This window comes from Rhinopithecus bieti, unplaced genomic scaffold (assembly GCF_001698545.2).
Source record: "Rhinopithecus bieti isolate Rb0 unplaced genomic scaffold, ASM169854v2 scaffold_1017, whole genome shotgun sequence".
NCBI lineage: Eukaryota > Metazoa > Chordata > Mammalia > Primates > Cercopithecidae > Rhinopithecus > Rhinopithecus bieti.
This window is the reverse complement of record NW_016803657.1, coordinates 4422175-4447602: the sequence shown is the minus strand read 5'-3', so window position 1 is coordinate 4447602 and position 25428 is coordinate 4422175. Positions and strand designations below refer to the sequence as shown.

The 25428-nt window shown below is 56.2% G+C and overlaps 1 protein-coding gene across 2 annotated transcripts in view; it reads right to left on the bottom strand.

Moving 5' to 3' along the window:
• Positions 1-25139, bottom strand: part of AMZ1 (archaelysin family metallopeptidase 1) — a 33547-nt gene extending 8408 nt beyond the window's left edge. Inside the window, exons 1-3 of one of the 2 annotated variants that reach the window (XM_017894673.1) lie at positions 25079-25139; positions 5245-5766; positions 3293-3460 (exon numbers count right to left, since the gene is read on the bottom strand). In XM_017894673.1, the coding sequence (XP_017750162.1) occupies positions 3293-3460; positions 5245-5548 (472 nt within the window). In that variant the 5' untranslated portion in view covers positions 5549-5766; positions 25079-25139. Of the gene's footprint in view, positions 1-3292; positions 3461-5244; positions 5767-16936; positions 17032-25078 lie in introns of those variants that run through there. The other variant, XM_017894667.1, reaches the window with a different exon arrangement.
• Between the last annotated feature and the right edge of the window lie 289 nt (positions 25140-25428).

Here is a 25428-nt window from a genome sequence, read left to right as displayed (position 1 = left end):
AATAAAATAAAATAAAAACCAGGCTGAGCTGACCATACAAATGCAGCCCGGCATACCCTCTGGGTTCCACCTGCTTTTGAACCTTCCCGGGTGCACGTCCCTTCCCCCCAGTTTTTTTTCCCGAGGGTTCCCCCGTGCACCTTCTGAAGTGCGGGACTGGGGGAAACAGCAGTCCGTTCACTAAGCGGAGGGGGTGAAAAGCCCTGCAGTGACCCTTGTGGGACTCACTGCTGTCTCTGAGCTGCCACAGTCCTGTCACAGACAGGACGGAGCCTGTAACAGGTGAGGTGCACGCATACAGCGTGGGGGAGGTGAAGACAGCTGAGGCTGCAGAGGCCGAGCCTGAGAGGCACGGGGTCCCCAGCTCTGTTTTAGGGCCAGGGCCAAGGCAGGCCACATGCCCCCAGACCTCACTCTAGGACCTCAGGGGTGGGGGAAGCCCATGGAGTGTCGACTGCACCCAGAAAGCAGGCTGGGACACAGAAAAGAAACGTACCACTCAGGCGATGGCGCCCCAGCCCAGCCAGGGGATCCCTGTCAACCCCCGAATCTCAACAGTGGCTGCTCCCTGTAATGGTACACTAGGGAATTTAGACAACCCTCCTGCCAAAAGATGGCCAGACGGGCAGAGGGAATGACAATAGCTGCTTCAAACACCCAAGATGGGGAGGAGCGGGTTACGGAGGAAGCCTTGGCTACCTCTCTACAGGGGTCGACAGCTGCCCGTTATATGATGACGGTGACGGCTACGTGATGTACACATCCGTCAAGACTTCAGAAGCGTACACTAAAAAGGATGAATTTTACTATCTAAATTACACCTCAACGACCAAGGCAGAGACCTAATGAGGAAAACGGGGAGGATTCGAGCTCAAACAGATGAAGCTGGACTGTTTCTGGGGTGGGAGAGTAGGCAGAATGACGCTAATGACATGGCTCCTACCCTGGGAGGGATGCGGAGCCCTGGGGATCATCCGAATGACCCAGAAAAGCTTCATGTCTTTGTCCCACAGTCAGCCCTTTGGTGCCCTGGCAGAAGGCAAAGAAAATCCTCTGTGGTGAAAAACATCGGCCTGGGCCAACAATTCTCAAAGTTAAACTAATTTTTCCAGTAAGATGCCTAACTAACAATCTAAAATAAGGCACAATGGGCCGGGCGCGGTGGCTCAAGCCTGTAATCCCAGCACTTTGGGAGGCCGAGACGGGCGGATCACGAGGTCAGAAGATCGAAACCATCCTGGCTAACACGGTGAAACCCCGTCTCTACTAAAAAAAATACAAAAAAACTAGCCGGGCAAGGTGGCGGGCGCCTGTAGTCCCAGCTACTCGGGAGGCTGAGGCAGGAGAATGGCATGAACCTGGGAGGCGGGGCTTGCAGTGAGCTGAGATCCGGCCACTGCACTCCAGCCTGGGTGACAGAGCGAGACTCCGTCTCAAAAAAAAAAAAAAAAAAAGAAGAAAAGAAGGCACAATGAGGCAGGATAACTGAGACAAAATTAGCAGAAATAACAAATACAGGCACATGGGCACTCCAGATTAGTGCCATCATCGGACAGACCATCAAAAGCAACTATGTTCATGGACATCAATGCTGAACTTAAAGAAACGTCAGAGGCAACTGAGACCCATAAAAGCAGGACACTGCTAATTTGAAAAAGAATCCACTAGAAACTACAGAACTCACAAACATGACAACTGAAATTAGGAACACAATATACGGGGGGTTTGTTGATTTTTTTTTTAAATGATGGGGTCTTGCTCTGTCACCCAGGATAGAGGACAGTACAGTAGCTCACCGCAGTTTCAAACTCTCAGCCTCCCAAGTAGCTGGGACTATAGGTATCTGCCACCACTGCCGGCTATTTTTATATTTTTTGCACAGACAGGGTCTGGCTTAGTTGCCCTGCCATCAAGCTATCCTCCCACCTCAGCCTCCCAAAGTACTGGGATTACAGGTGTGAGCCACCATGTCCAGCCTCAATATATGGGTTTAAGAGTACCTTAGATGAGGCCAGGCGCGGTGACTCACACCTGTAATCCCAGCACTTTGGGAGGCCAAGGCAGGTGGATCACGAGGTCAGTAGATCGAGACCATCCTGGCCAACACAGTGAAACCCCATCTCTATTGAAAATACAAAAAAATTAGCCAGGCGTGGTGGCAGGTGCCTGTAGTCCCAGCTACTCGGGAGACTGAGGCAGGAGAGTGGCATGAACCCGGGAGGCAGAGCTTGCAGTGAGCCAAGATCATTCCACTGCACTCCAGCCTGGGCAACAGAGTGAGACTCTGTCTCAAAAACAAACAAAACCTTAGATGCGACTCCAGAGAGAGTTAGTAAGCAGAAGGATGAGAATAAATTCAGATAAAAGCATGAATGATCAAAAAAGATATAGAGAAGAGAGTAAGATGGATTAATATACATTCAACTGGAGTCATAAGAGAAGAGAATGGGGCAGAGGTGATAATCGACAAAAGAAGCAATGGCTGAGAGTGTCCCAGAACTGAGGAAAGCTGTCCATCCTCTCATTCCAGCCCCTTTTGGAGGCCCTCCCTAATCGTGAACCTAAGTTTCCTATCCACCAAAGAGCCCTCACTTCACCTCTGCTTCTCAACCCAGCCTCACTCTCTCCAATCACCAGCAACCCGCAGGGTTAGGGGTTAGGGGTCTTCTAGGCACATGTCAAGTACTATGCAAAGATGGAAGGTTGGAGTCATGCCGAGTGGCCTCAGAAGTGCTCACTTCAAGCCAGCGATGGTGGCTCACGGCTGTCATCCCAGCACTTGGAGGCTGAGGCGGACGGATCACTTGAGGTCAGGAGTTCAAGACCAGTCTGGCCAACACGGCGAGATCCCGTCTCTATTAAAAATACAGAAATTAGCCAGATGTGGTGGCGTGCGCCTGCAGTCCCAGCTACTCAAAAGGCTGAGGCAGGAGAATCGCTTGAACCCAGGAGGTTGCAGTGAGCCAATATTCATGCCACTGCACTCCAGTCTGGGCGACAGAGCAAGACTATCTCAAAAAAAAAAAGAAAAGAAAAGAAGGGCTTGCTTCTCCTGCCCTGCATGCTCTGGCGTTTTCTCGTGGTCACTGGCTGTATGGCCAGGTCCCCAGACACTCCTGGGTGGAAGAAGGAACTCCCTGTTTCAGTGCTGCTTGCCACACACCTGGGAAATGGACGTTTCCCACCAAAAAGGAAGAAAAGGTTCCTTTCCTCTCCTGGGCGCCTTCCTCCCACCTCTTCCTTCTGGAAAGGGCCTGCCTTGGCATGAGCCATGGCTGCTGTCCTCACTCACCTGTGTGGAGCTGGAGCCTGTCAGAGTCCCGGCTGGGGCGCGAGGAGCAGCGGATGGACGCGGCCGCCACCGAGGGCAGGCACTTGACACGCAGGCCCAGGAAGAAGGCCTCGGTGCAGCTGCACAGCTGGTGCAGCAGGGAGCTTCCCACTGGCTCCTCGCTCAGATCTGGTGGGAGAGCAGCGCCATCAGCCCTGCGGCACCCCTGCCCGCCTGGGACCCTCTCCCCGGGAATCGCCTGTGGACACCGGCCGGCTGGGTGAACAAGGCCAATGTGGACCTACCCTGACAGCAAGCAGAGCGTCGCGCTTAGAAAGGAGATGGAAAGCATGACTTTTTCAAAAGGGCAAACACCGAGGGACATAGAGGAAAAGTTCGTGCACAGATGAAAGGACAGCAGTGACGATTGCATGTGAGCTCAGGGAGGGAGCAGGCAGGGCCTCACCGGGGACAGCGACTTTGAGGGTTAGCACCAGCACTGCAGCTGAGCAGGTAGCACACAGAGCCGGGCTTCCTGGCTGCCAACTGCCAGCGTGGCTGGGGCAGAGAGCAGGACACAAGGGTGCGGGTCGAGGCTGGGGAGGCATCAGGGGGCTCCCAGGGCAGCCCCTGGAGGGATGCACACACCAGATCACAGGTCAGAAGGACAGATGGACAAGGACCAAGGGTGGAGGCCAGGAGACCAATGAGAAATCGGCTGCCAGGACCCCAGGCCAGTAGCATCAGCCTCACCCAGAAAAGGAGGGAAATGCAGAGCCCGGCCCAGCCCCCACCTCCTGACCCAGCCCCTGTCTCTCGACAACATGCCCATGTATCTGTGTGTCAGAGCTCAGGACGCGAGGCTCTGAGCCATTAGCAGGGAGGTGGAGGGACGCGGGTGGTTCCCAAGCAGTTGGATTGGCTGCTATGGGGTGGTGGATGCGTGGACCACCAGAGCTGGCGACAAGCCTGCCTAGGGTGAGGCCAGGCGAGGTCCAGCCCTGCTCTGGCTTGCTGTCGAGATGCCGAAAGGTGTGGTGCGCTGGCGTGAGCAGCGGACACTGGCCCTTTCCTCCTCTCCAAGCCCGAGAGCCCCTGTCCCGTGTGCCGTCTCTGCCAGGCTGCTTTTGGCATGTGAGAGGCACAGAGGCTGGCCCTGCTCCTTGTGCTCCCCACACCTTCCTGGGCCGTTCCCTTCTGAGCATGGATGCCTGGTGTCTCGGCCCCCCATTCACCCTGGGTCCCCCAGACTGCCAAACACAGAGCTCTGAGGGCAGTGACCACTCTGGGCCCTGAAGACCCCCACCCTGCTCAGCCCACCCCCTCCCACTACAGCATCAGGATGAGCACCCCCACCCTAGGGTCAAAGAGACCTACGTTCCAGTCCCATCCCTACCAGTGACCAGCTCTGCAACTCAGACAGGGAACAAGGGACTTCTCCCTGCTTCCATTTCCTTGCCTGTGAAATGCACTGATCCTCATTTCAGCACCCCAAAGAGGAAATGGTCTTTTTTTTGAGAGAGAGTCTCGCTCCGTCACCCAGACTGGAGTGCAGTGGCATGATCTCAGCTCACCGCAACCTCTGTCTCCCAGGTTCAAGCGATTCTCCTGCCTCAGCCTCCCAAGTAGCTGGGATTACAGGTGTGCACCACCACGCCTGGTGGGATCTTTATACAGCCCGCAGCACAGTGCCTGGGATGGCTCTAGTTTCAACAGGCGTAGCCAGGACCACGCACATCTGGATGAGGATCAGTCCCAGAGCCTGGGCCGTCTGAGCATAGTGTCAGGATGGGGTGGGAAGAAGGAAGCCTTGACCCAGCCAGCACCTCCCTGCCTCCACCCTGGCATCCCAAACACCCAGGACCCTCTTCCCTCATTTCAGTCCTGCCTGGGGGCTATGCACAGACATCCCGCCTTGTGCTACATATAAGCTGGTCCCCCAGGAGCGTGCCGATGGCGACGGTGCCACGCACCTATCGGCTGTAGGTAGATGTGCTTCCGAGCCAGCCGGGGCTTCCGGTGCTGCAGGGAGGCGTGGAAGGTCTGGAAGTCCTCGGGGGCCTCGGGGCGGCTCAGGAGCCAGTCGAAGGCCGTGCGGATGAGCAGGGTGCAGAAGAGCGTCCTCTGCGGGTTGTAGGCCTCGGCCAGGAAGAGCCGCTCGGCAGGGGAGAAGGCGGAGACGTACAGCTGCTGCAGGGCCGCATCAGTGGAGACCAGGGCATCCTTCAGGGCTCGGGGCCCGAAGCTGAACTCCTGTGCGTGTCTACACTGCAGCATGGTGGGCGGGCAGGGCCTGGCCACTCCTGGGAGCCCCTGCTGCTGTCCATGGGCCACCCCGGGGAGAGCCACGGTCTCGTCCAGAATCTTCCCTCGGGCTGATCTGAGCGGCTACTGGGGGCTCTCCGCAGATAGACGCTGGTCCAAGGGCCCGCAAGGCCCAGATTTGCCTGGTTCTGGACGCCCTCTGGCATGGGCGCTTCTGGGCCCACAGCACCCTGTGGGTGACAGGAACAGGTGTCCCCTCACTGCCGAGCACACATGGCCTGATGTCCTAGGCAGGGGATGGGCCGCTCCTGCCCAGGCCTGGGGAGAAGCTCCACAGAGGACGAGGGCATCAGAGGGAGCCCCAGCCCCTCCAGAACACAGCACTGCCACCCCGCCAGGCTGGAAGGACATTTTCAACCACTTCATCTTCTCTGGCAGGTTGGGTCCACGGGCCACCCAGGGGATGGCCGCATCTCTTCCAGAAGCTTCCCTCATCCAGAACTGAGTATGGGGAAGTACCTCCCGCTCAGCAGGGGCAGGGACATGTGTCCATGGGTCCCCACGGAAGGGCAGGGGCCCCCAAGGCCATTCTTCCATTCCCTCTCACCAGCCAGCTCTGTCTGGAGCCCTTGGAAGGAAGAGAGACCTTCTCCCCTCCCTGCTGAGCTAGAAGGGCTCCTCCGGGTGGAAACCAAACGCTCCTGTCCCCAGCATGGTCACAAGGTGTGCACCATCACCTGGGCCCCCATCGCCTGGGGTTCCTCCTCACCCAGAGCCCCCATCACCTAGGGAACCCCAACACCCAGGAACCCCCATCACGGCAGCTCCTCATCCCAATTACAAGCTCTCCTGGCAGGTCCCTGTGTGCCCAGCAAGCATATGTTTGGGGGGGATGGGGGTAGGCAGCCCCAGCAGCACCCAGACGTCCCCAGGACACACGTGAGGGTCCCGAGATCCAGATGAAGCAGTCAGGGCAGGTGTTTGTGCCACACCCCACCAGCTAGAAACACGGAGAGGTGGAGAAGCAACAGCAGATTTCAACGCCCGGGACGGACCAGGCAGGAAGGAGACGATGGGGGGTGTGGGGCTGACAGAACCGTGACAAAGCTGCCCTGCAAAGCAGAGGCTCTGACCAGAGCAGCCGCTGGGCAGTCCTGCACCCATCAGGCACACGCCTGAGAGCCGTCACCGGTGGCACGCTTGGTTCTGGGCTACGCTTAGGTCTCTGTCCAGAGACTGTGAGACCAGCCAGGGTGGATGGAGAGCGGGCTGGGCAGGGGAAGCCTCACAGAACAGATCAAAGCAAAGGGATGGTTGTGGGGAGAGGCTAGAAACGAACCAGAAACCACAGGAGCGAGATGCACAAATAATGCAGCAAGGCAGGTGAAGCTAAGGACATATGAATGAGCAGCCCTCAGACAAGGCTTCCTCTAGAAAGTTGAGCTAGACACGCAAAACCCATTTCTCTGCAGATCAGCAACTTGCAAGACCTGCCAGCCCTAGCCAGAAAACCAGAAACTGTTTTGGCAGGGAGAATGAACAGCCCTGTACGCTCTTTAACCCTGATTTCTTTTTTAGAGATGGAGTCTTGTGTCATCCAGGCTGGAGTGCAGTGGCGCCATCATAGCTCACTGCAGCCTCCAACTCCTGAGCTCAAGTGATCCTCCTGCTTCAGCCTCCCAAGTAGCTGGGACTATGGGTGTGTACCATGCCCTGCTAATTTTTGTAGAGATGGGGTCTCACTATGTTGCTCAGGCTGGTCTCAAATTCCTGGGCTCAAGCGATCCTCTCTCCTCAACCTCCCGAAGTATGTCAGCCACTGCACACAGAACCCCACCCCGCCTCCCAACTTCTTTTTGTTTTTTAGATGGAATCTTGCTGTGTTGCCCAGGCTGGAATGCAGTGTCATGATCTGGGCTTACTGCAACCTCCACCTCCCGGGTTCAAGCAATTCTCCTGCCCCAACCTCCCAAGTAGCTGGGATTACAGGTGCCTGCCGCCATGCTAGGCTAATTTTTGTATTCTTAGTAGAAACAGGGTTTCACCACGATGGCCAGGCTGGTCTCAAACTCCTGACCTCAAGTGATCCGCCTGCCTCTGCCTCCCAGAGTGCTGGGATTACACGCATGAGCCACCGCGCCCAGTTGGTTTTTTTTTTAACAGAATGGTTCTAGCTCTGTTGCCCAGGCTGGAGTATAGTGGCACAATCATGGCTCATAGGAGCCTACTGAGTAGTGGGAACATGGGCACACATACCACGCTTGCCCACTAACCCCAGTTTTACACATTCATCTGGAAAATACACGTGTATGTGCTCACATTCCTATGTATATGTGAATACATAAACAAATTTGATATATGTAATTCATACATTTTCTTTTGGGGAAAAGGTGACACAGCTGTATATCCATATGTGCACACAAATATACACAGATATATTTTTTTTCCAGAGGAACGTATTGGCTTAGAGTAGGGGAGGGGTTGGGACTGAATTTCCACTGAGATCACTGCCCACCCAGAGCTTTCTATAGCTTCTTTCTCCAAATATATTTTACAAATGTAAGATCCAACTGCATATATAATCCTGTATCTTTTTGTTTCGTAAATCACGAGCATTTTCCAAATCCTTAAACAGTCTACAAAAAAGCTATTTTTGGCTGAGTGTGGTGGCTCACGCCTGTAATCCCAGGACTTTAGGAGGCTGAGGCAGGCAGATCACTTGAGCCTAGGAGTTTCAGACCAGCCCAGTCAACGTGGCAAAATCTCATCTCTACTAAAAACACAAAAAAATTAGCCGGGCATGGTGGCACGCACCTGTAGTCCCAGCAACTCAGGAGGCCGAGGTGGGAGGATCACCTGAGCCCGGAAAGTCAAGGCTGCAGTGAGCCATGATCATGCCACTGCACTCCCGCCTGGAAGAGGGAGTGAGACCTTGTCTCAAAAAAACAACAAATTTAAAATTTATTTTAAAAAGTAAAAAATAGGGCCAGGCACGGCGGCTCACGCCTGTAATCCCAGCACTTTGGAAGGCCAAGGCGGGTGGATCACCCCAGGTCAGGAGTTCGAGACCAGTCTGATCAACATGGTGAAAACCCATCTCTATGAAAAATACAAAAATTAGCCGGGCATGACGGCGGATGCCTGTAATCCCAGCTACTGAAGAGGCTGAGGCAAGAGAATCACTTGAACCCGGGAGGCGGAGGTTGCAGTGAGCTGAGATCGCGCCATTGCACTCCAGCCTGGGCATCGCTGCAAGACTCTGTCTCAAAATAAAACTAAATAAAATGCTATTTTCAACCACTGCCCAAAAACACTGTGATGAACATTTTTGTACTAAGTCTGTGTTTCCATCTCCTCAGGACGAGTTCCTAGAAGGGAAAATTCCACAGGCGGATGTTTAAAGGATCTTGGTTTGTATTGCAGATTGCTTTGCAGAAAGATCACACCAGTTTACAATCCCACCAGCCCTCAAGGGTTTTTGTTTTTGTTTTTTGTTTTTGAGACAGAGTCTCCCTCTACCCCGTAGGCTGGAGTGCAGTGGCCCAATCTCAGCTCACTGCAACCTCCACTTTCTGGGTTCAAGTGATTCTCCTGCTTCAGCCTCCCAAGTAGTTGATACTACAGGCACCTGCCACCATGCCCAGCTAATATTTGTATTTTTAGTGGAGACAGGGTTTCACCATGTTGGCCAGGTTGGTCTTGAACTCTTGACCTCAAGACGATCCGCCCACCTCAGCCTCCCAAAGTGCTGGGATTACAGGCATGAGTCACCATGCCCAGCCAGCCCTTGAAGTTCTAAGTCATCAGCAGCAGATAAAAATGACTATTGGCAGGGCGCGGTAGCTCACGCCTGTAATCCCAGCACTTTGGGAGGCCAAGGCGGGTGGATCACGAGGTCAGGAGATCGAGACCATCCCGGCTGACACAGTGAAACCTGTCTCTACTAAAAATATAAAAAATTAGCCGGGTGTGGTGGCAGGCACCTGTAGTCCCAGCTACTCAGGAGGGTGAGACTGGAGAATGGCGTGAACCTGGGAGGCGGAGCTTGCAGTGAGTCGAGATTGTGCCATTCACTCCAGCCTGGGCGACAGAGAGAGACTCCGTCTCAAAGAGAAAAAAAAAGACTATCAAGAGCCACAAACCGCACTGTGTTCCAGGCAGGGCTTCATTGCTTTTACTCTCAGAGAAGTGGGTGCAGTTTTTGTCCCCATTTTCAAGAGGGTGAAACTGAGGTGGAGTAGGGTTAAATCTAACTTAGGCAATGCCACGACACACCAGAATCAGAGGTTGCGGGGGGCAGAGCGGGGGGTTGGAACACACGGATTTTGTTTTCTAATAATAGTTATGCTTATTTCCTTTTTTTTTTTTTCCAAGACAGTTTCTCTCTGTCATCCAGGCTGGAGTCCAATGGCACTATCTCAGCTCACTGCAGAACCTCCACCTCTGGGTTCAAGCGATTCTCCTGCCTCAGCCTCCCAAGTAGCTGGGACTACAGGTGTGCGCCACGGCGCCCGGCTACTTTTCTGTTTTTAGTAGAGATGCGGTTCACCATGTTGGTCAGGCTGGTCTCAAACTCCTGACCTCAAGTGATCCACCTGCCTTGGCCTCCCAAAGTGCTGGGATTACAGGCAAAAGTCACCGCACCCAGTCTTTTTTTTTTCTTTTTTAAATGAGACAGAATCTCCCTGTGTTGTCCAGGCTGGAGTGCCGTGGTGCACTCAGCTCACTGCAGCCTCCAACTCCTGGGCTCAAGCAGTCCTCCCTTCCTTGGCCTCTCGAGTAGCTGAGACTACAGGCATGCACCAACACGCCCAGCCAATTTATTTTTTGTAGAGAAGGATCTCACTACGTTGCCCAGGCTGGTCTTGAACTCTGAGGCTCAAGCAATCCTCCCTTATTAGCCTCCCAAAGTGCTGGGATTATAAGCCCAAGCCACCGCATCGCCCTGAACGTGCAGATTTGCAAGCACCGTGGTTCCCATCGCCATGGGAAGCAGGGCCCCACCTTGCCGGGACCACGTGGGTTCTATGCAGACCGAGCCTGTGCCCAGACCCCCATGCCCACCTCCAGACTCCAGCGTGGGTCTCACTCCTGGACTCCTGGAGTGAACAGGGCAGTCCTGCCAGGTTCACACCGGGGTGGAATTCCCGCTTCTGGACCGTAGGGAAAGAAAGAAACATCAGATGTGCAGACAATGGAGACGACCAGATCCCGTGGCCGTGGAAAGGGCCGTAGTGGGCAACTCTTGCAGGAGGCCAAAGGCTGAGCAAGGAGGAGCCGCGAGGACAGACCCAAGTCAGCCAGAAGCAGCTGAGAGATGCACGATCAGTGGTTCCAAAAGAGGCCGGGAGGGTCCCAGGGCAGGCGAACACACGGGTTCATTCATTTATCCAATATATACCAAATAATAGGCCAGACGCGATGGCTCACGCCTGTAATCCCAGCAACTTGGGAAGCCGAGGCAGGCAGATCACTCAAGGTCAGGAGTTCAAGACCAGCCTCGCCAACACGGTGAAACCCCGTCTCTACTAAAAATACAAAAAATTAGCCAAGCATGGTGGCATGCGCCTGTAGTCTCAGCTACTTGGGAGGCTGAGGCAGGAGAATGGCTTGAACCCGGAAGGCAGAGGCTGCAGTGAGCTGAGATCACACCACTGCACTCCAGCCTGGTGACAGAGACTCTACCTCAAAACAATAAAATAAAATAATAAATCTATTATAAATAATGTATATTAATATATATTCAATAAATCTCATATATAATCTTATCTTATATTAAGATTATATATAAGATTATGGCCGGGCGCGGTGGCTCAAGCCTGTAATCCCAGCACTTTGGGAGGCCGAGACGGACGGATCACAAGGTCAGGAGCTCGAGACCATCCTGGCTAACACGGTGAAACCCCATCTCTACTAAAAAATACAAAAAACTAGCCGGGCGACGTGGCGGGTGCCTGTAGTCCCAGCTACTCAGGAGGCTGAGGCAGGAGAATGGCGTAAACCCGGGAGGTGGAGCTTGCAGTGAACTGAGATCCGGCCACTGCACTCCAGCCTGGGTGACAGAGCAAGACTCCGTCTCAAAAAAAAAATTAGCTGGGTGTGGTGGCGCACATCTGTGGTCCCAGCTACTCAGGAGGCTGAGGTGGGAGGAAGTCTCTAGCCCAGGAGTCCAAGGCTGCAGTGAGCTGTGATGGCACCACTGCACTCCAGCCTGGATGACAGCAAGACCCTGCATCCAACAACAACAAAAAAAAACAAAACAAAAAGAACGACCAGGTGTGCTGGCTCATACCTGTAACCCCAGCACTTTGGGAGGCCAAGGCGGGCAATAACTTGAGGTCAGAGGTTCAAGACCAGCCTGACCAACATGGAGAAACCCCATCTCTACTAAAAACACAATATTAGCCGGGTGTGGTGGCGCATGCCTGTAATCCCAGCTACTCATAGGGCTGAGACAGAAGAATCGCTTAAACCCGGGAGGCAGAGGCTGCGGTGAGCCGAGGTCACACTATTGTACTCCAGCCTGGGCAACAAGAGCAAAAACTTCATCTCAAAACAAACAAACAAACAAAAAACACCTCCCTGCAGAGTGGGGCAGGGCTCAGGGGTGCCAGGGCCCCACTCCCATTCCTGAGAGGGTGATCAGAGTGGGCTCTGTTGAGGTGGGATCTCTGAGCAAGGAGGCAGCGGGGAGGAGGGGCAGACCATCCCAGACAGAGGTGGGTGTCCACAGGCCGGCGGCAGATATGTCTGGGGGCTCAGGGGACAGCCAGAGGAGGCTGGTGTGGCTGGAATGAATTGGGGGAAAGAACAGAGGATGAGGTTGAGGGAAGATGGGGCCATGTCAGGAGCTGGGACGCTGTTGGAAGAGCTTTAACCTTTGCTCTGAGTGAGGTGGGGAACCGCTGCTGGGCTTGCAGACAAGAGGTGGGGGGCGGGGCTCCACAAAGCACATCTCCTGCCCTAGCCACGCCAGGTGTCAGGATGTGGAGGCAGCGCCCTCAGCAAACTCTGAGTTCCCTCAGAGCCTCCCGGGGGCCCACTATGGAAGAGGCACCCAGGAACCCTTGAAGCTGGAATGCCCTCAACAGCACGGGGGCCTCTGGCATGAGCTTGGTCCTTTTTTTTTTTTTTTCAGTTTTTTTTGAGACAGAGTCTCACGCTATTGCCCAGGCTGGACTGCAGTGGCGCAATCTCAGCTCACTGCAAACTCCGCTTCCCAGGTTAAAGCAATTCTCCTGCCTCAGCCTCCCAAGTAGCTGGGATTATAGGCACCTGCCACCACGCCCGGCTAATTTTTTTTGGATTTTTAGTAGAGACGGGGGTTTCACCATGTTAACCAGGATGGTCTTAATCTCCTGACCTCGTGAGCTGCCCGCCTTGGCCTCCCAAAGTGCTGGGATTACAGGCGTGAGCCACCGCGCCTGGCCAAGTTTGGTCCTCTTTTAACCCCACTGTGCCTCAGTGTCCTCTCGGGTGAGATGGGTGTGGTCCCACCTGCCTTCCTCCTGGAGCCTGGCTGGCCCAAGCAGGAGGAGGCGGCGCTCAGCCGGCCTCCAAGCATCTGATGCCACATGAGACTCACCAGCTTATTTTTGTTTCTGGGTACTGGTCACACGACCTGCTCACCGGCTCCTCGCTCCCAGACCTTCTGCTCACCAGCACTGCCACCCACGAGGGGTAGCATCACCACCTCCCAGTTACCTCCAAATCATCCCCCTAGCACCGCAGCCAGCTCAGAATGATTTGTTCTGTCGAGAGAGGGGCCTATCAATTATTTTTCTGGAGCAGCCCTAGGGCCTTCCAGATGCCCAGGAGGGTCTGTGTCCCAGCTTTCCAGAGAAGGAGACGGTAAAACAGATAGCAATACCTGCGGGCACCCTGGACTGGCCCTGACCAACATTCCCCTTCCCGTGCCTGCCACCCTACAAAGCCCCAAAATCACTTACTTTTTTTTTTTTTTTTTTTTGAGATGGAGCCTTGCTCTGTCACCCAGGTTAGAGTGCAGTGGCGCGATCTTGGCTCACTGCAACCTCCACCTCCTGGGTTCACTGCCTCAGCCTCCCGAGTAGCTGGGACTACAGGCGCCTACCACCATGCCCAGCTTATTTTTGTATTTTTAGTGGAGATGGGGTTTCACCACATTCGCCAGGCTGGTCTCGAACTCCTGATCTTGTGATCCGCCCGCACTGGCCGCCCCAAGTGCTGGGATTATAGGCGTGAGCCACCGCACCCGGCCCAAAATCACTTTCTGATGCAACACCTTGTCCAACCTCCAAAGCCACCCTGAGGTTCACCTATGTCATGGCCCAGGAGACTGAGGTTCAGAGAGGGAAAGCCACTTGCCCAGGGTTACACAGCTCACCAGGATCTTGACTCCCAACACAGTGACTCCCCTACTCCCGTCCTCACACACAGACCTTCCCCTACTCTTGAGGGGGCTTTCCTGCCAGCACCCACACCCACCTGACCACCCGAAGACCCTGGTCAGAGGCTTCCCTGCCAGCAAACCCTCCTACTCCAGGCAAAGCATCAGGAAATGAGAAATGCCTTTTTTTTTTTTTTTTTTTTTGCCTCTCTCACCCAGGCTGGAGTGCAGTGGCACAATCTTGGCTCACTGCAACCTCCTCCTCCCCGGTTCAAGCGATTCTCATCCCTCAGCCTCCCTAGTATATGCAACCACAGATGCACGCTACCACGCCAGGCTAATTTTGGTATCTTTAGTAGAGACAGGGTTTCACCATGTTGGCCAGGCTAGTGTCGAACTCCTGGCCTCAAGTGATCTGCCTATCTCAGCCTCCCAAAGTGCTGGGATTTCAGGGGTGAGCCACCGCACCCAGCTGAGAACGGCCTTCTTTTTACCAAAAGTTCAGAAGCCCTACCACATTGGTTCCAGGTGTGACTTGGGCCCAAACTGCAAACCTCAGGCCCATCTGAGTCTTTCAGGGAGGACCGAATCCCATAGCAACAGGAAGAGCCGCGGCGCCAAGTTTTTCAGGGGGCCAGAGCATGTGCACAGAGGAGCCACAACCACAGACGGCCGTTTGCACACCTGCAAGCCGTGGTGGGCACACGGGTAACTCCGAGAATCTACATGGGAAACCCAGCCAGACACACACCGACGTCAGCCAACCTGAGCCGCGCAGGAAGGAGTGGCCATGCCAGCTCCAGACTGGCCTGGCTGGAAGATCAGCAGGACGTGAGAGGCAAGCTCTAAAAATAGCCACCTCCTGGGACAATCGCTTGAGTCCAGGAGTTTGAGACCAGCCTGGGAAACACGGCAAAACCCCCTCTCTACAAAACATTTTTAAAAATTAGCTGGGCCTGGTGGTGCATGCCTGTGGTCCCAGCTACTAGGGAGGCTGAGATGGGAGGATTGCTTTAGCCCTGCAAGTGGAGGCTGTGGTGAGCTATGATTGCATCACTGCATTCCAGCCTGGAAGACACAGAAAGGCCCTGTCGCTCGCTCTCGCTCTCTCTCTCTCTCTCTCTCTCACACACACACACACGAAAACACAGCCACCTCCCAGTGAAGACCGGAGAATGGTGTGACAGGCTCCAAGCTGGGCATGAGACTGCCCAGGTCCCTCCGTCCCTCGACCCAGATATAGTTCTCGGGTGTCCAGGGCATGACATCTGCCCAGACAGCATTTCCTCTCAAGGAGCCTTGTGGCCACATGTGTCTCAGTGGGTCATTCAGGAAAACCCCGGTCCCCACTGTCAGCTGCCACCCGACAGTCCTTCCATCCTGCCAGGTCATTTCTGCACAAGACCACTCCTCACATAGAACCAGAGCTGCATGTGAGCCCTGGGGGTACCCACAGGGAGGGAGCTGCCGTTAGTGGGGGTCAGCTTCCCAGCAGCCTCTGGCACTCACCGACCCATCCATGCTCCAAAAAGGAGACCCCCAAATGGAGGTTCCTCGCTGTCCTTTGGGTCCTGCCCCAGTGTGTCACCCTCCTCTGCTAATTGCAATCATGACAGCAGCCAACAGGTCCTGTGCCTGTCTCCTCCAAGCCACACATGGAGGCTCATGGGGAAACTGAGGCTCAGACGTTAAGTGACTTGGCCCTGGTGACACAGCTGGGGGGCAGCGGGGCCTGGTTTCAAAGCCACGGTTCACACTGGAACCCCAGCTGCTCCTGGAGCAGGGATGTTCTGATGGGAGACAGAGGGCAGGACGTCTCCTCTCCCAGAGCACCCATGTTCCAGCCCTGCTGCTATTAATACCATGGGTAAACTCAGACGCTTCTCCTTCCTCCTCCCCTTGCCTTTTTTTTGTCCAAAGACTGGAAAAGAGCAGGTCCACATTCCCCCCATCCCCCCCACCCCAGGGAGGGTCGGCCACTCTGAGCAACAAGGGCCGCCAGGTTGGCCCAGTAACCAGGTATCCAAGGTTAGGCTGCCCTAAACCGCAGCAGCTCCGGGCACTCATTCTCCCCCATCTGACCACGCAGATGCCCGGCCTTCGGGCAAGAAACCACGCTCTGATTCTCGCTATTCTGAATGCGCTTTGCAAAACCTCCCAGCAGCTGCATCGAGCTATTCATTAGCTGAGAGCCGAGACCTTCAGGCGGAACCAGACGGACGGTTTTGGGGTTTCTCACCTCTCAGTTTCCATTCGCTAGGAGAGGAAACCGGGGGCTTAGACCACAGGGTTAGTGACCTCCGGGCCAGACCCTTGGCTTCCTGTTCTCTCTCCTCACCTGCGAACCCCAAACTCCTCTCCCAAGTGTTTCCCTCCCGTGATGGGCGCAGAAAGGACGCACGTCCCTGCCCTCCCCGGCCCTTTGTAAAGTTTGCCATTTCTCGGTCCCTCCTCCCTCGCTTTTCTGGTTTTGAGACCTGTCTTACTTCCCTGCAGGGGTAATATCCACCGTCTTCTCCCTCAGTCTCCTCGGTGAGGAAGCCTTCTCCCTCCCCGGCACATACACAGGCTTGGGGGAGCCCGGGGTGCCACGACATTCTCTGCGCCCTGGAGGCTCCCTGGGGACGTCCCGAACCCTCCTGGCTCGCCCCAGCCCGGAAGCGCCTTCTTTGGGGCGCCTGGCGCTGGATTCCCGGCCCGTCCCCAGGCTGCTCCCATCGGGAAGCGAGCAGGTCGCCCTGGCCTGGGAGGACGGCGGGGAGGGGGCGCGTAGCCCTTCCCTGGCCCGGCCTTCTCTCTGCGGGACCTGCCCGAGCTGTGCCGACCCCGGCGCGGCGCTGCACCAAACCCTCGCCAAGTGCGCCCTTCGCGTCTCCGCGGTCCTTGCGCGCTCCTAGCCGCCGCCGCCCGGGCGTCCTCGGGGCTTGCTGCGAGGGCCGGGCCGGCCCCGGAGCTGCCCCTGCCCACCCGCCCCGGCACGGAGGTCCCTCTCCGTCCCCCCGCCCCCGAGTCTTCTCCGCGCGCCCCCGTACCTCGCAGTCCCGCGTCCTCCGGAGCCGGCAGAGGCCGCGCTGGGCACCGAGCCCCGGGCAGCAGCGTAGGCAGCTCGGCCTGGGCCGGGAGGATCGGGAGGTCCCGTTGACGTCAGCGCGCGGGGCAGGGACCGAGGCGGGTTGGACTGGGGCCGGTGTGGGGCTGCGAGCGGGACAGGAGGGCCACACCCCTCCCGGCGCTCAGTGTCCTGCCCCACTCCCTCCAGCTGCCCGCGGTGCAGCTCATGTGGGCCCCTCCAGCCTCCCAGAAACACCTGGGCAGGGGGCCCCAGAGCCTAAAGCCAAGCAGGTGAGGGAGGTTAGTCAGCCGGGGCCAGTTCATGCCTCCCCAGGTGAGAGGAGTAAACCAGGCTACCCAGCAAGGCGCCAGGTGAAGAGGTGAACCAGGCCACCAGTTAAGGCCCCAGGTGACCAGGTGAGAGGGGTGAACCAGGCCACCAGGAGAGGCCCCAGGTGAGAGGGGTGAACCAGGCCACCAGGAGAGGCCCCAGGTGAGGGAGGTGAACCAGCACCGCCAGGAGAGGCCCCAGGTGAGAGGGGTGAACCAGGCTGCCAGGTTAGTCCCATGGTCAGTGGCCCTGAGGATGGGCGCCCAGCTCTGCCCTGACCAGCTGTGAGCGCAGCCCTGGCCCTGTGCCAGCCACCAGGAGATGGAAAGGACTCTAAGTGTGGGAGGATGACCGAGCCCAGCCCTGGCCGTGGAGGCCGGCACGACGGCTCCAGACAGAGGCCAGAGGCTTTTTCCTCAGACTGCCTTTTTCCTCTCTGCAAACCCTCCCAGTGCCAGCTTCCCTCGGGCAGCCTCCCACCATCTCTGCTTCACTGTGCAGAAATGCCCCCCACGCCCTCAGCAGCGCCCCACAGATGGCTGAGAGATTCGTCACCATCATCCCACACCAGTGCAAAGAATTTTTTTTTTTTTTAGTTGGAGTCTCACTTTGTTGCCCAGGCTGGAGTGCAATGGTGCAATCTCGGCTCACTGCAACCTCTGCCTCCCAGGTTCAAGTGATTCTTCTGCCTCAGCCTCCCGAGTAGCAGAGATTACAGGCGCCCACCACCATGTCCAGTTAATTTTTGTATTTTTAGTAGAGACAGGGTTTCACCTTCTTGACCAGGCTGGTCTTGAACTTCTGACCTCATAATCCACCCACCTCAGCCTCTCAAAGTGCTGGGAGTACAGGCATGAGACACCACGCCCAGCCACGAGGAATTGTTTTAAGCCTCAAGAAATAACAACACAGCTGGACTCGGTGGCTCATGCTTGTAATCCGAGCACTTTGGGAGGCTGAGGCAGACAGATCACAAGGTCAGGAGTTCGAGACCAGCCTGTCCAATATGGTCAAACGCCGTCTGTACTAAAAATACAAAAATTAGCCGGGTGTGGTGGCGGGTGCTTGTGGTCCCAGCTACTACTCTGGAGGCTGAGGCGGGAGAATCACTTGAACCTGGGAGGTAGGGGTTACAGTGAGCCAAGATTGTGCCACTGCACTCCAACCTGGGCGACAAAGCAAGATTCTGTTTCCAAAAAAAAAAAAGAGAGAGAGAGAGAGAAAGAAACAACAACACAATACTAGGTGTCCAGTGTGCAAAATTTGGAAAATTATGAAAAAAACAAAAAGAAGACCCCATAAGCCAATTTATGTAGAGGTAACCTCTCTTACCTTCTTGTCAGACATCCTTCTGATCCCCTTTTCCACCTCATTGAAATATATTTTTTTAAAAAATTTTTTGGCCGGGCGCAGTGACTCACACCTGTCATCCCAGCACTTTGGGAGGCTGAGGTGGGTGGATCATAAGGTCAGGAGATTGAGACCATCCTGGCTAACACGATGAAACCCCGTCTCTACTAAAAAATACAAAAAATTAGCCAGACGTGGTGGCGGGCGCCTGTAGTCCCAGCTACTTGGGAGGCTGAGGCAGGAGAATGGCATGAACCTGGGAGGTGGAGCTTGCAGTGAACCGAGATCACGCCACTGCACTCCAGCCCAGGTGACACAGGGAGACTCTGTCTCATAAATAAATTAATTAATAAATAAAAATTTTTTGAGACAGGATCTTGCTCTGTTGCCCAGGCTGGAATGCAGTGGTACAAACGTGAGTCACTGCAGCCTCGACCTCCTAGACTCCAGCAATCCTCTTCCCTCAGCCTCCTGAGTAGCTGAGACTACAGGTACATGCCATCACACCTGGCTAATTTTTGAAACTTTTATGTAGGCATGGGATCTTGCTATGTTGCTCAGTCTGGTCTCAAACTCCTGGGCTCAAGCGACCCTCCCAGCTTGGTCTCCCAAAATGTTGAGATCACAGGCATGAGCCACCATGCCCAGCCTAAATACATATTTTAAGGGATTCACACCACATACTGCGTTCTACAGGCAGTCCGTGACTTCACACCCATCAATAGCCAGAAGTCCGTCTCCACATCCTGATGGTCTGCACTGGACTCCGTGTCATGAATCTGTCACCTGGTTTGGGACATTCTGGTTTCTCCTGGTGTCTCACTAGCATATATCACTGTGATAAATGATCTTGTTTTTAGGGATGTTTGCACAGGTATCTGGTTCCCCCCTACCTCGGGATAAATTCCTACAAATAGATTCTGGCTCACAAAGCTGCACTTTTTGACACGTGTTGCCGTGGGGGATTTTCCAGGTTATTTCTGTTGGGGATGGAGAACTCAGAACCTGAGAAAAGATGAATTTTGTTTGTTCGTTTGTTTTTGAGATGGAGTCTCACTCTGTCACCCGGACTGGGGTGCAATGGCACAATCTCTGCTCACTACAACCTCCACTTCCCGGGTTCAAGTGATTCTCCTGCCTCAGCCTCCCGAGTAGCTGCGATTACAGGTGCCAGCCACCACATCCAACTAATTTTTGTATTTTTAGGAAGGACACGGTTTCATCATGTTGGCCAGGCTGGTCTCGAACCCCTGACCTCAAATGATCCACCCGCCTTGGCCTCCCAAAGTGCTGGGATTATAGGCGTGAGCCACCAAGCCTGGCCTGAATGTTCTGTCCTAAAACTGCTTATTACAAAGAAATTGTGGAATACCCTTCTCCGGCCCCCCATGCCCCTCCCTGAATAGCTACAGGGAGCTACAGGAGCCACCGGAAAAGGAAGATGTGTTGAGCCCGGAGTGGCAGTTCCTCCTCTGTCTGTTGGGTCAGCCCAGGAGACTGGAAGCCCAGATGAGTAGGGTCCCTCCTGGGTGCCCCAAGGTGGGTGGCGCCATGCCCAGTGCCAGGGCCCCTGGAACATAGAGGCAGCCTGCTGATGACCTGGCCTCTGCCAGCCAAGGCTTCAGGCAGCCAACGCACTGTCCACACTGCACCAGTGACACACTGGTCTCCACACCAGCAGACTGCACACCACTTTCTGTTTGAAGCTACCTGGTCAGAGTCTATTCTAGAAAGAGGCAGTGATATGGGGACCCCTGTCCTTTCAGCGATGAACAAAGAGGGCTGCCCCCACCTTTGTCCCCATCACCATCCTCTGACCCGGGCAGACCTGGGGTTAAAAGATAGCCGTGGTAGGGGGAGGGATAGCATTAGGAGATATACCTAATGTAAATGACGAGTTAATGGATGCAGCACACCAACATGGCACATGTGTACATATGTAACAAAGCTGCACGTTGTGCACATGTACCCTAGAACTTAAAGTATAATTTAAAAAAAAGAGAGAGCCGTGTGGCCTGGGGAAGCTGCTTCATCTTGCCCTGCCTCAGTTTCCCCAGGGTGGGTTAAATAGTGGCCCCCAAAAGATGTGCCTACTTGCACCCTCAGAATGGGACCTTATTTGGAAACTGAGTCTTTGCAGATATGGTTAAAGTAATGAGGTCATCCTGGGTCGGAGTCAGGGTGGGCCCTAAATCCAACACAAGTGACCTTATAAGAGACAGAAAGAGGTTCCTCATTGGAGGAACAAGACAATGTAAAAAATAATGACAATTTTTTTTTTTTTTTGAGATGGAGTCTCACTGTCACCCAGGCTGGAGTGCAATGGCATGATCTCGGCTCACCGCAACCTCTGCCTGCCTCAGTGCTTCTCCTGCCTCAGTCTTCTGAGTAGCTGGGATTACAGGAGCCCACCACCAAGCCCAGTTAACTTTTGTATTTTCAGTAGAGACGGGGTTTCACTGTGTTGGTCAGGCTGGTCTTAAACTCCTGACCTCAAGTGATTCACCTGCCTCGGCCTCCCAAAGTGCTGGGATTACAAGCATGAGCCACCACACCCAGCCAACAATGTTTTTAAAAGAGAGAGAAAGAGGCTGGGTGAGGTGGCTCACGCCTGTAATCTCCAACACTTTGGAAGGCTGAGGCAGGAGGATCACTTGAGCCCAGGAGTTGGAGACTAGCCTGGGCAGCATCTCTACAAAAAATTGTAAAAAACAGACAGAAAGTAGAAGACACAGAGACACAGAGGAGAAGGTGGAGATGGGAGTGGTGCAGCCACAAGTCAAGGACACTTGGAGCCTCCAGAAGCGGGAATAGGCAGGAAGGACCTTCCTCTGGAGCCCTGTGCAGAAGTTCGGCCCTGCCCCAGCCTTGACTTCAGATCTCTGCCCTCCAGAATTGACAGTCAATGTGGGCTGTTTGAAGCCACATAGCTGTGGTCATTTGTCACAGCAGCTGCAGGAAACTCATCCACATTGGAAAACAGGAAAATGCTTCACACAGGTTTTATAAGGATGAGGAAAACTCTCGCGGGGCCTTGGCACACGGAGTCCTAGGAAGCAGCAGCTGCTCACTCAGCAAACTCGAGCCCCTGCGTGTGCTGGGCGCGGGGCCGCAGGGCCGCGGGACAGGGGCTTGGCCTCTCTGCAGCTCAGCCCTGCTCCAAGGCCAGCAGGCAAGAGTGCAGGCAGACAGCGCTGTGGGGACAGAGGAGGACGGCGCTGAGGCTGACTTCACCACACAGCAAGATGAGCCGGGGTTGAGGGCAGAGATGGGGGCATGCCAGGTGGAAGGAACCGTGCGAGCAGAGGCCTGCCTGTCAGAATGTGTGCGGGGCTCTGGGCAAAGACAGGTGCAGGAAGTGGGGCAGGGCCAGGGGAGCAGGAGAAGAGATGAGGCCGCATCCGAGAAGGGGGGTTGCTGAGGGCCAGGGGCTGGGGGGTGAAGGGGCTCAGAACACAAGCAGGGGAGCCCTGCATGGCTCCAGCAGGGGTTTCCATGGCCTGACACTGAGGTCTCCTGGGTGCAGCAGGTGACGTCCAGGTAGGAGGCAAAGGGGTCTGAATCCCGGCCCAGGCAGGATTCACGGGGCCAGACCCCAGCACTGCCAGTGGCACTTGGGGTGCCCTAGCACAGAGTATAGTCAAGGCCTCCTCCTTGCCATGGGCTCCCTGCCTGTGCCTCAGTTTCCCCAGGCCTCCCTGGAGCTGTCACTGTAGCACTGTAGGAACGCAAAGCAAAGCTAAGGACCCTCCTATCGGCCTGAGGCCTCCTGGGCAGCCATTCTTCAAGGGACCATGTGCTGGGGGCCCACCTGGTGTCACCTCATGCTGGACACAAGACCCTGACCCCTGGAACTGCAGTACCCGCCCCCTACCCTGTCCTGGGGTAGCTGGGGACCCTCTCAGGCCTGAGGGGAGGACCGGAGCTCCCCAGCACGAGGAGCATGCCACTGCAGGGTTGGGGCCAAGCAGGGCGAGCTCCCAGACAGGCTCAGCTGGCCCTGGCCCTGGCCCAGCCTCCCCGTGCCCAGCCTGTGAGGCCACCCTTTGAGCTTCTGGATTAGTATTCACGCCGGGTCCCCAGCTCTGAAAGTCCTTGTTCCCTCCGGAGAGCAGCCAGGGCGGCTGGGGCTGGGGGGATGCTCAGTGCAAAGTGACAGCCCCAGCCATACACTGGGGCCCTTAGCCCGCTCCCCCAGGACCCCTCCTCCACTGTTGGGGCTGTCCATGGGCTCCGCCAAGGCTGGGGGACTGGGAGGGAGGCCCATCTGTCCATTTCTCTGTCTGTCTCTCTCTCTCTCTCTGAGTTTGTGTCTCTGTCTGTCTCTGTCTCTTGGGGTTCTTGGTCTCTCTCTGTCACCAACTCCCTCCTCCCTCCATCCCTGTCTCCTGTCCTCTCACGTTGCGTGCAGTCAGGGTCCGGGAGTAACTCCACGTGTAGTTTCTCCAATAGGAGAAGACACACGGGCCAGGCACATGGCAGCGAATCTCCCGTGACATCTCCCTGCACCACCCGTCCCTGGCGGGGTCTGTCTTGACTCTGAGCTGCCTGCAGACCTCCCCACAGCCCCCACAGTTGGACCCTAACAACAAGAATAACAAAGGCTTGACTGGGCGCAGTGGCTCACACCTGTAATCCCAGCACTTTGAGGCTGAGGCGGGCAGATCTCTTGGGCCCAGGAGTTTGAGAGCAGCCTGGACAACATAGCAAGACCCACCCGCATCTGTACAAAAAATTTTTAAAAATTAGCCGGACATGGTGGCATGCACTTGGGAGGCTGAGGTGGGAGGATCACCTGAGGCCGGGGAGGTCAAGACTGCTATGAGCCGTGATTGCACCACTGCACTCCAGCCTGGGCAAGAGTGAGACCCCATCTCAAAAAATAATACTAATAAATAACAAAAGCTATGTTGATGGTGCCCATGGTCAGGCGCACGCTGGTCAGGCCAGCTTGGGGTTTTCGGGCCTGAGTGGCACCGAGCTCAACCGTGTCCCCGCTCCAGCCCTGTGTCCTCAACTCTGAAACGTGGTTCTAAGATGGATGGGATTTGCCACGAGGGGGCATCCATGGGAAGGGACGCAAACAGTTGGTACTCAGGGTCCTGGAAGGTTTCTGACCTGGAGGCCGCCCTGCCCGGCACCTGTGGGTCACACCGCTTTGGCAGATGCAGGGATCCTGAAGGCCTGGTGTCTGGTGATTTGGCCGGGCGCCCACCCAAGGCCACACCACGGACCATGGAAACCCCCTTGGAGTCCTCAGACGTGCCTGGCCCCTGGCTTGGCCAGCAAGGTCGCCAGGGAGGCCCAGCGTCCCTCGGGGTCGCGCCCTGGGAAGGAGCCTCCAGGGAGTGCGTGGGCTGCACTGGGCCAGTCCATGAGGCGCGTGAGGGGCCCCAGCTCTGCAGCCAGAACCCACGGCCGAACCCACGGCCCAGCGGCTTCGTCCAAGTGGCCAGAGCTGGCCTGAAGCAGCCGAGACCTTCCTGAGCCATCACCTCTGCCTCCCACACACCCGGAGCTGGGGTCGGGGGTGAAAATGAGGAGGGAGCCCCTACTCCTTGGGCGTCTCCAGCAACCCCAGCCGCAGAGGGGATCTCGGGTAGCGAGGAATAGTCGGGGTGCCCAGGACGCGCCCGGCTCCCTCTTGAGGCTTCGCTGCCTGGGGCGGCTGCGTGTCTGGACTCCCGGAGGCGCCTGAAGAAGCCCTGTAGAAGCCGGGGTCTCCAGTGCCTGCTGCGGTGCACACCCGCCCAGCCTGGCAGGGCTCAGGGAGCCTGTGGGGCCGGAGACCCAGGCAGGTCCCCAGAGAGCCAAGTGCCTATTAATGGGAGCTCCGGAAGCAGCCCCCTGGTGAGACAGCTCTGGGGGTGCCACGAGCACCCAGACCTTCTCAGTGCCTCCCATCCCAGGAAACCATATCATCCCGGCCCTGCCCTCCTCCTCCAAGTGCCACTGTCACCAAGGAGCATCTAGTAAACCTCCAAAATCTCTCTCAACTGCCCGCCCCACCTAGGCCGGCTACAGACTCCCCGGCCTTCACACACCCCTTTCCAAGCCACTTGCCCCCAACAGGAAGCCTTTCAAAGACCATGTCTCACCACTGCCAGCTGTCAGCTGCGTCCCTCGGCGCTGTCTGCCCCAGCCTCACATCCCTAGTTCCTACCTCCGGAGTTCCTCTGCCTACGAGGCCCCCTGCACCCCCAGCTGGGCCTCCTCAAGTCGGATGAAGCCCCAGCCTCCTTCAGGGCCATGGCCCCTCACCACCTCTCCCGGGCTCCAGACTCTGTCCTTTCTTCCCTGGCCTCCTGGCCTTTGCCCGGGCTGTGCCCTCCGCCTGGAGCAGCGGCCTGGATGCCTTCCACCCCATGTTTAGGCTTCAGGCCCCACGGCTGCCTCTTCCCAGAACCCTCCCGGCACGCACTTTGACGACTCTCACAAGTACCTGTTCAGCGTCAGCCTTCACCCAGGAGTACAGGCTGGGGACGAGGGCAGTGGCCGGCTCTGCGGTCTCGTCAGCAACCTAGTGCCCGATGTCCAGGCCACTGTGGGTGCTCAAACCCGGCGTCTGTCTGGCCGCAGGCGTCACAGCACCAATCAGACACCCCATCCCACACACACCTGCACCGGCCCACACGGCCATCACACTCGGAGCACACACACTCATGCGGCTGCACTGTTGGTACACGCACAGGCGCACACACCCACACGCACAGGCGCACACGTGGGGGCACGCACGCTGGGGCGCCCTGACCTCCCCGCACGCCCTCCTGCAGCCACCCCGGCCTCTGTCCC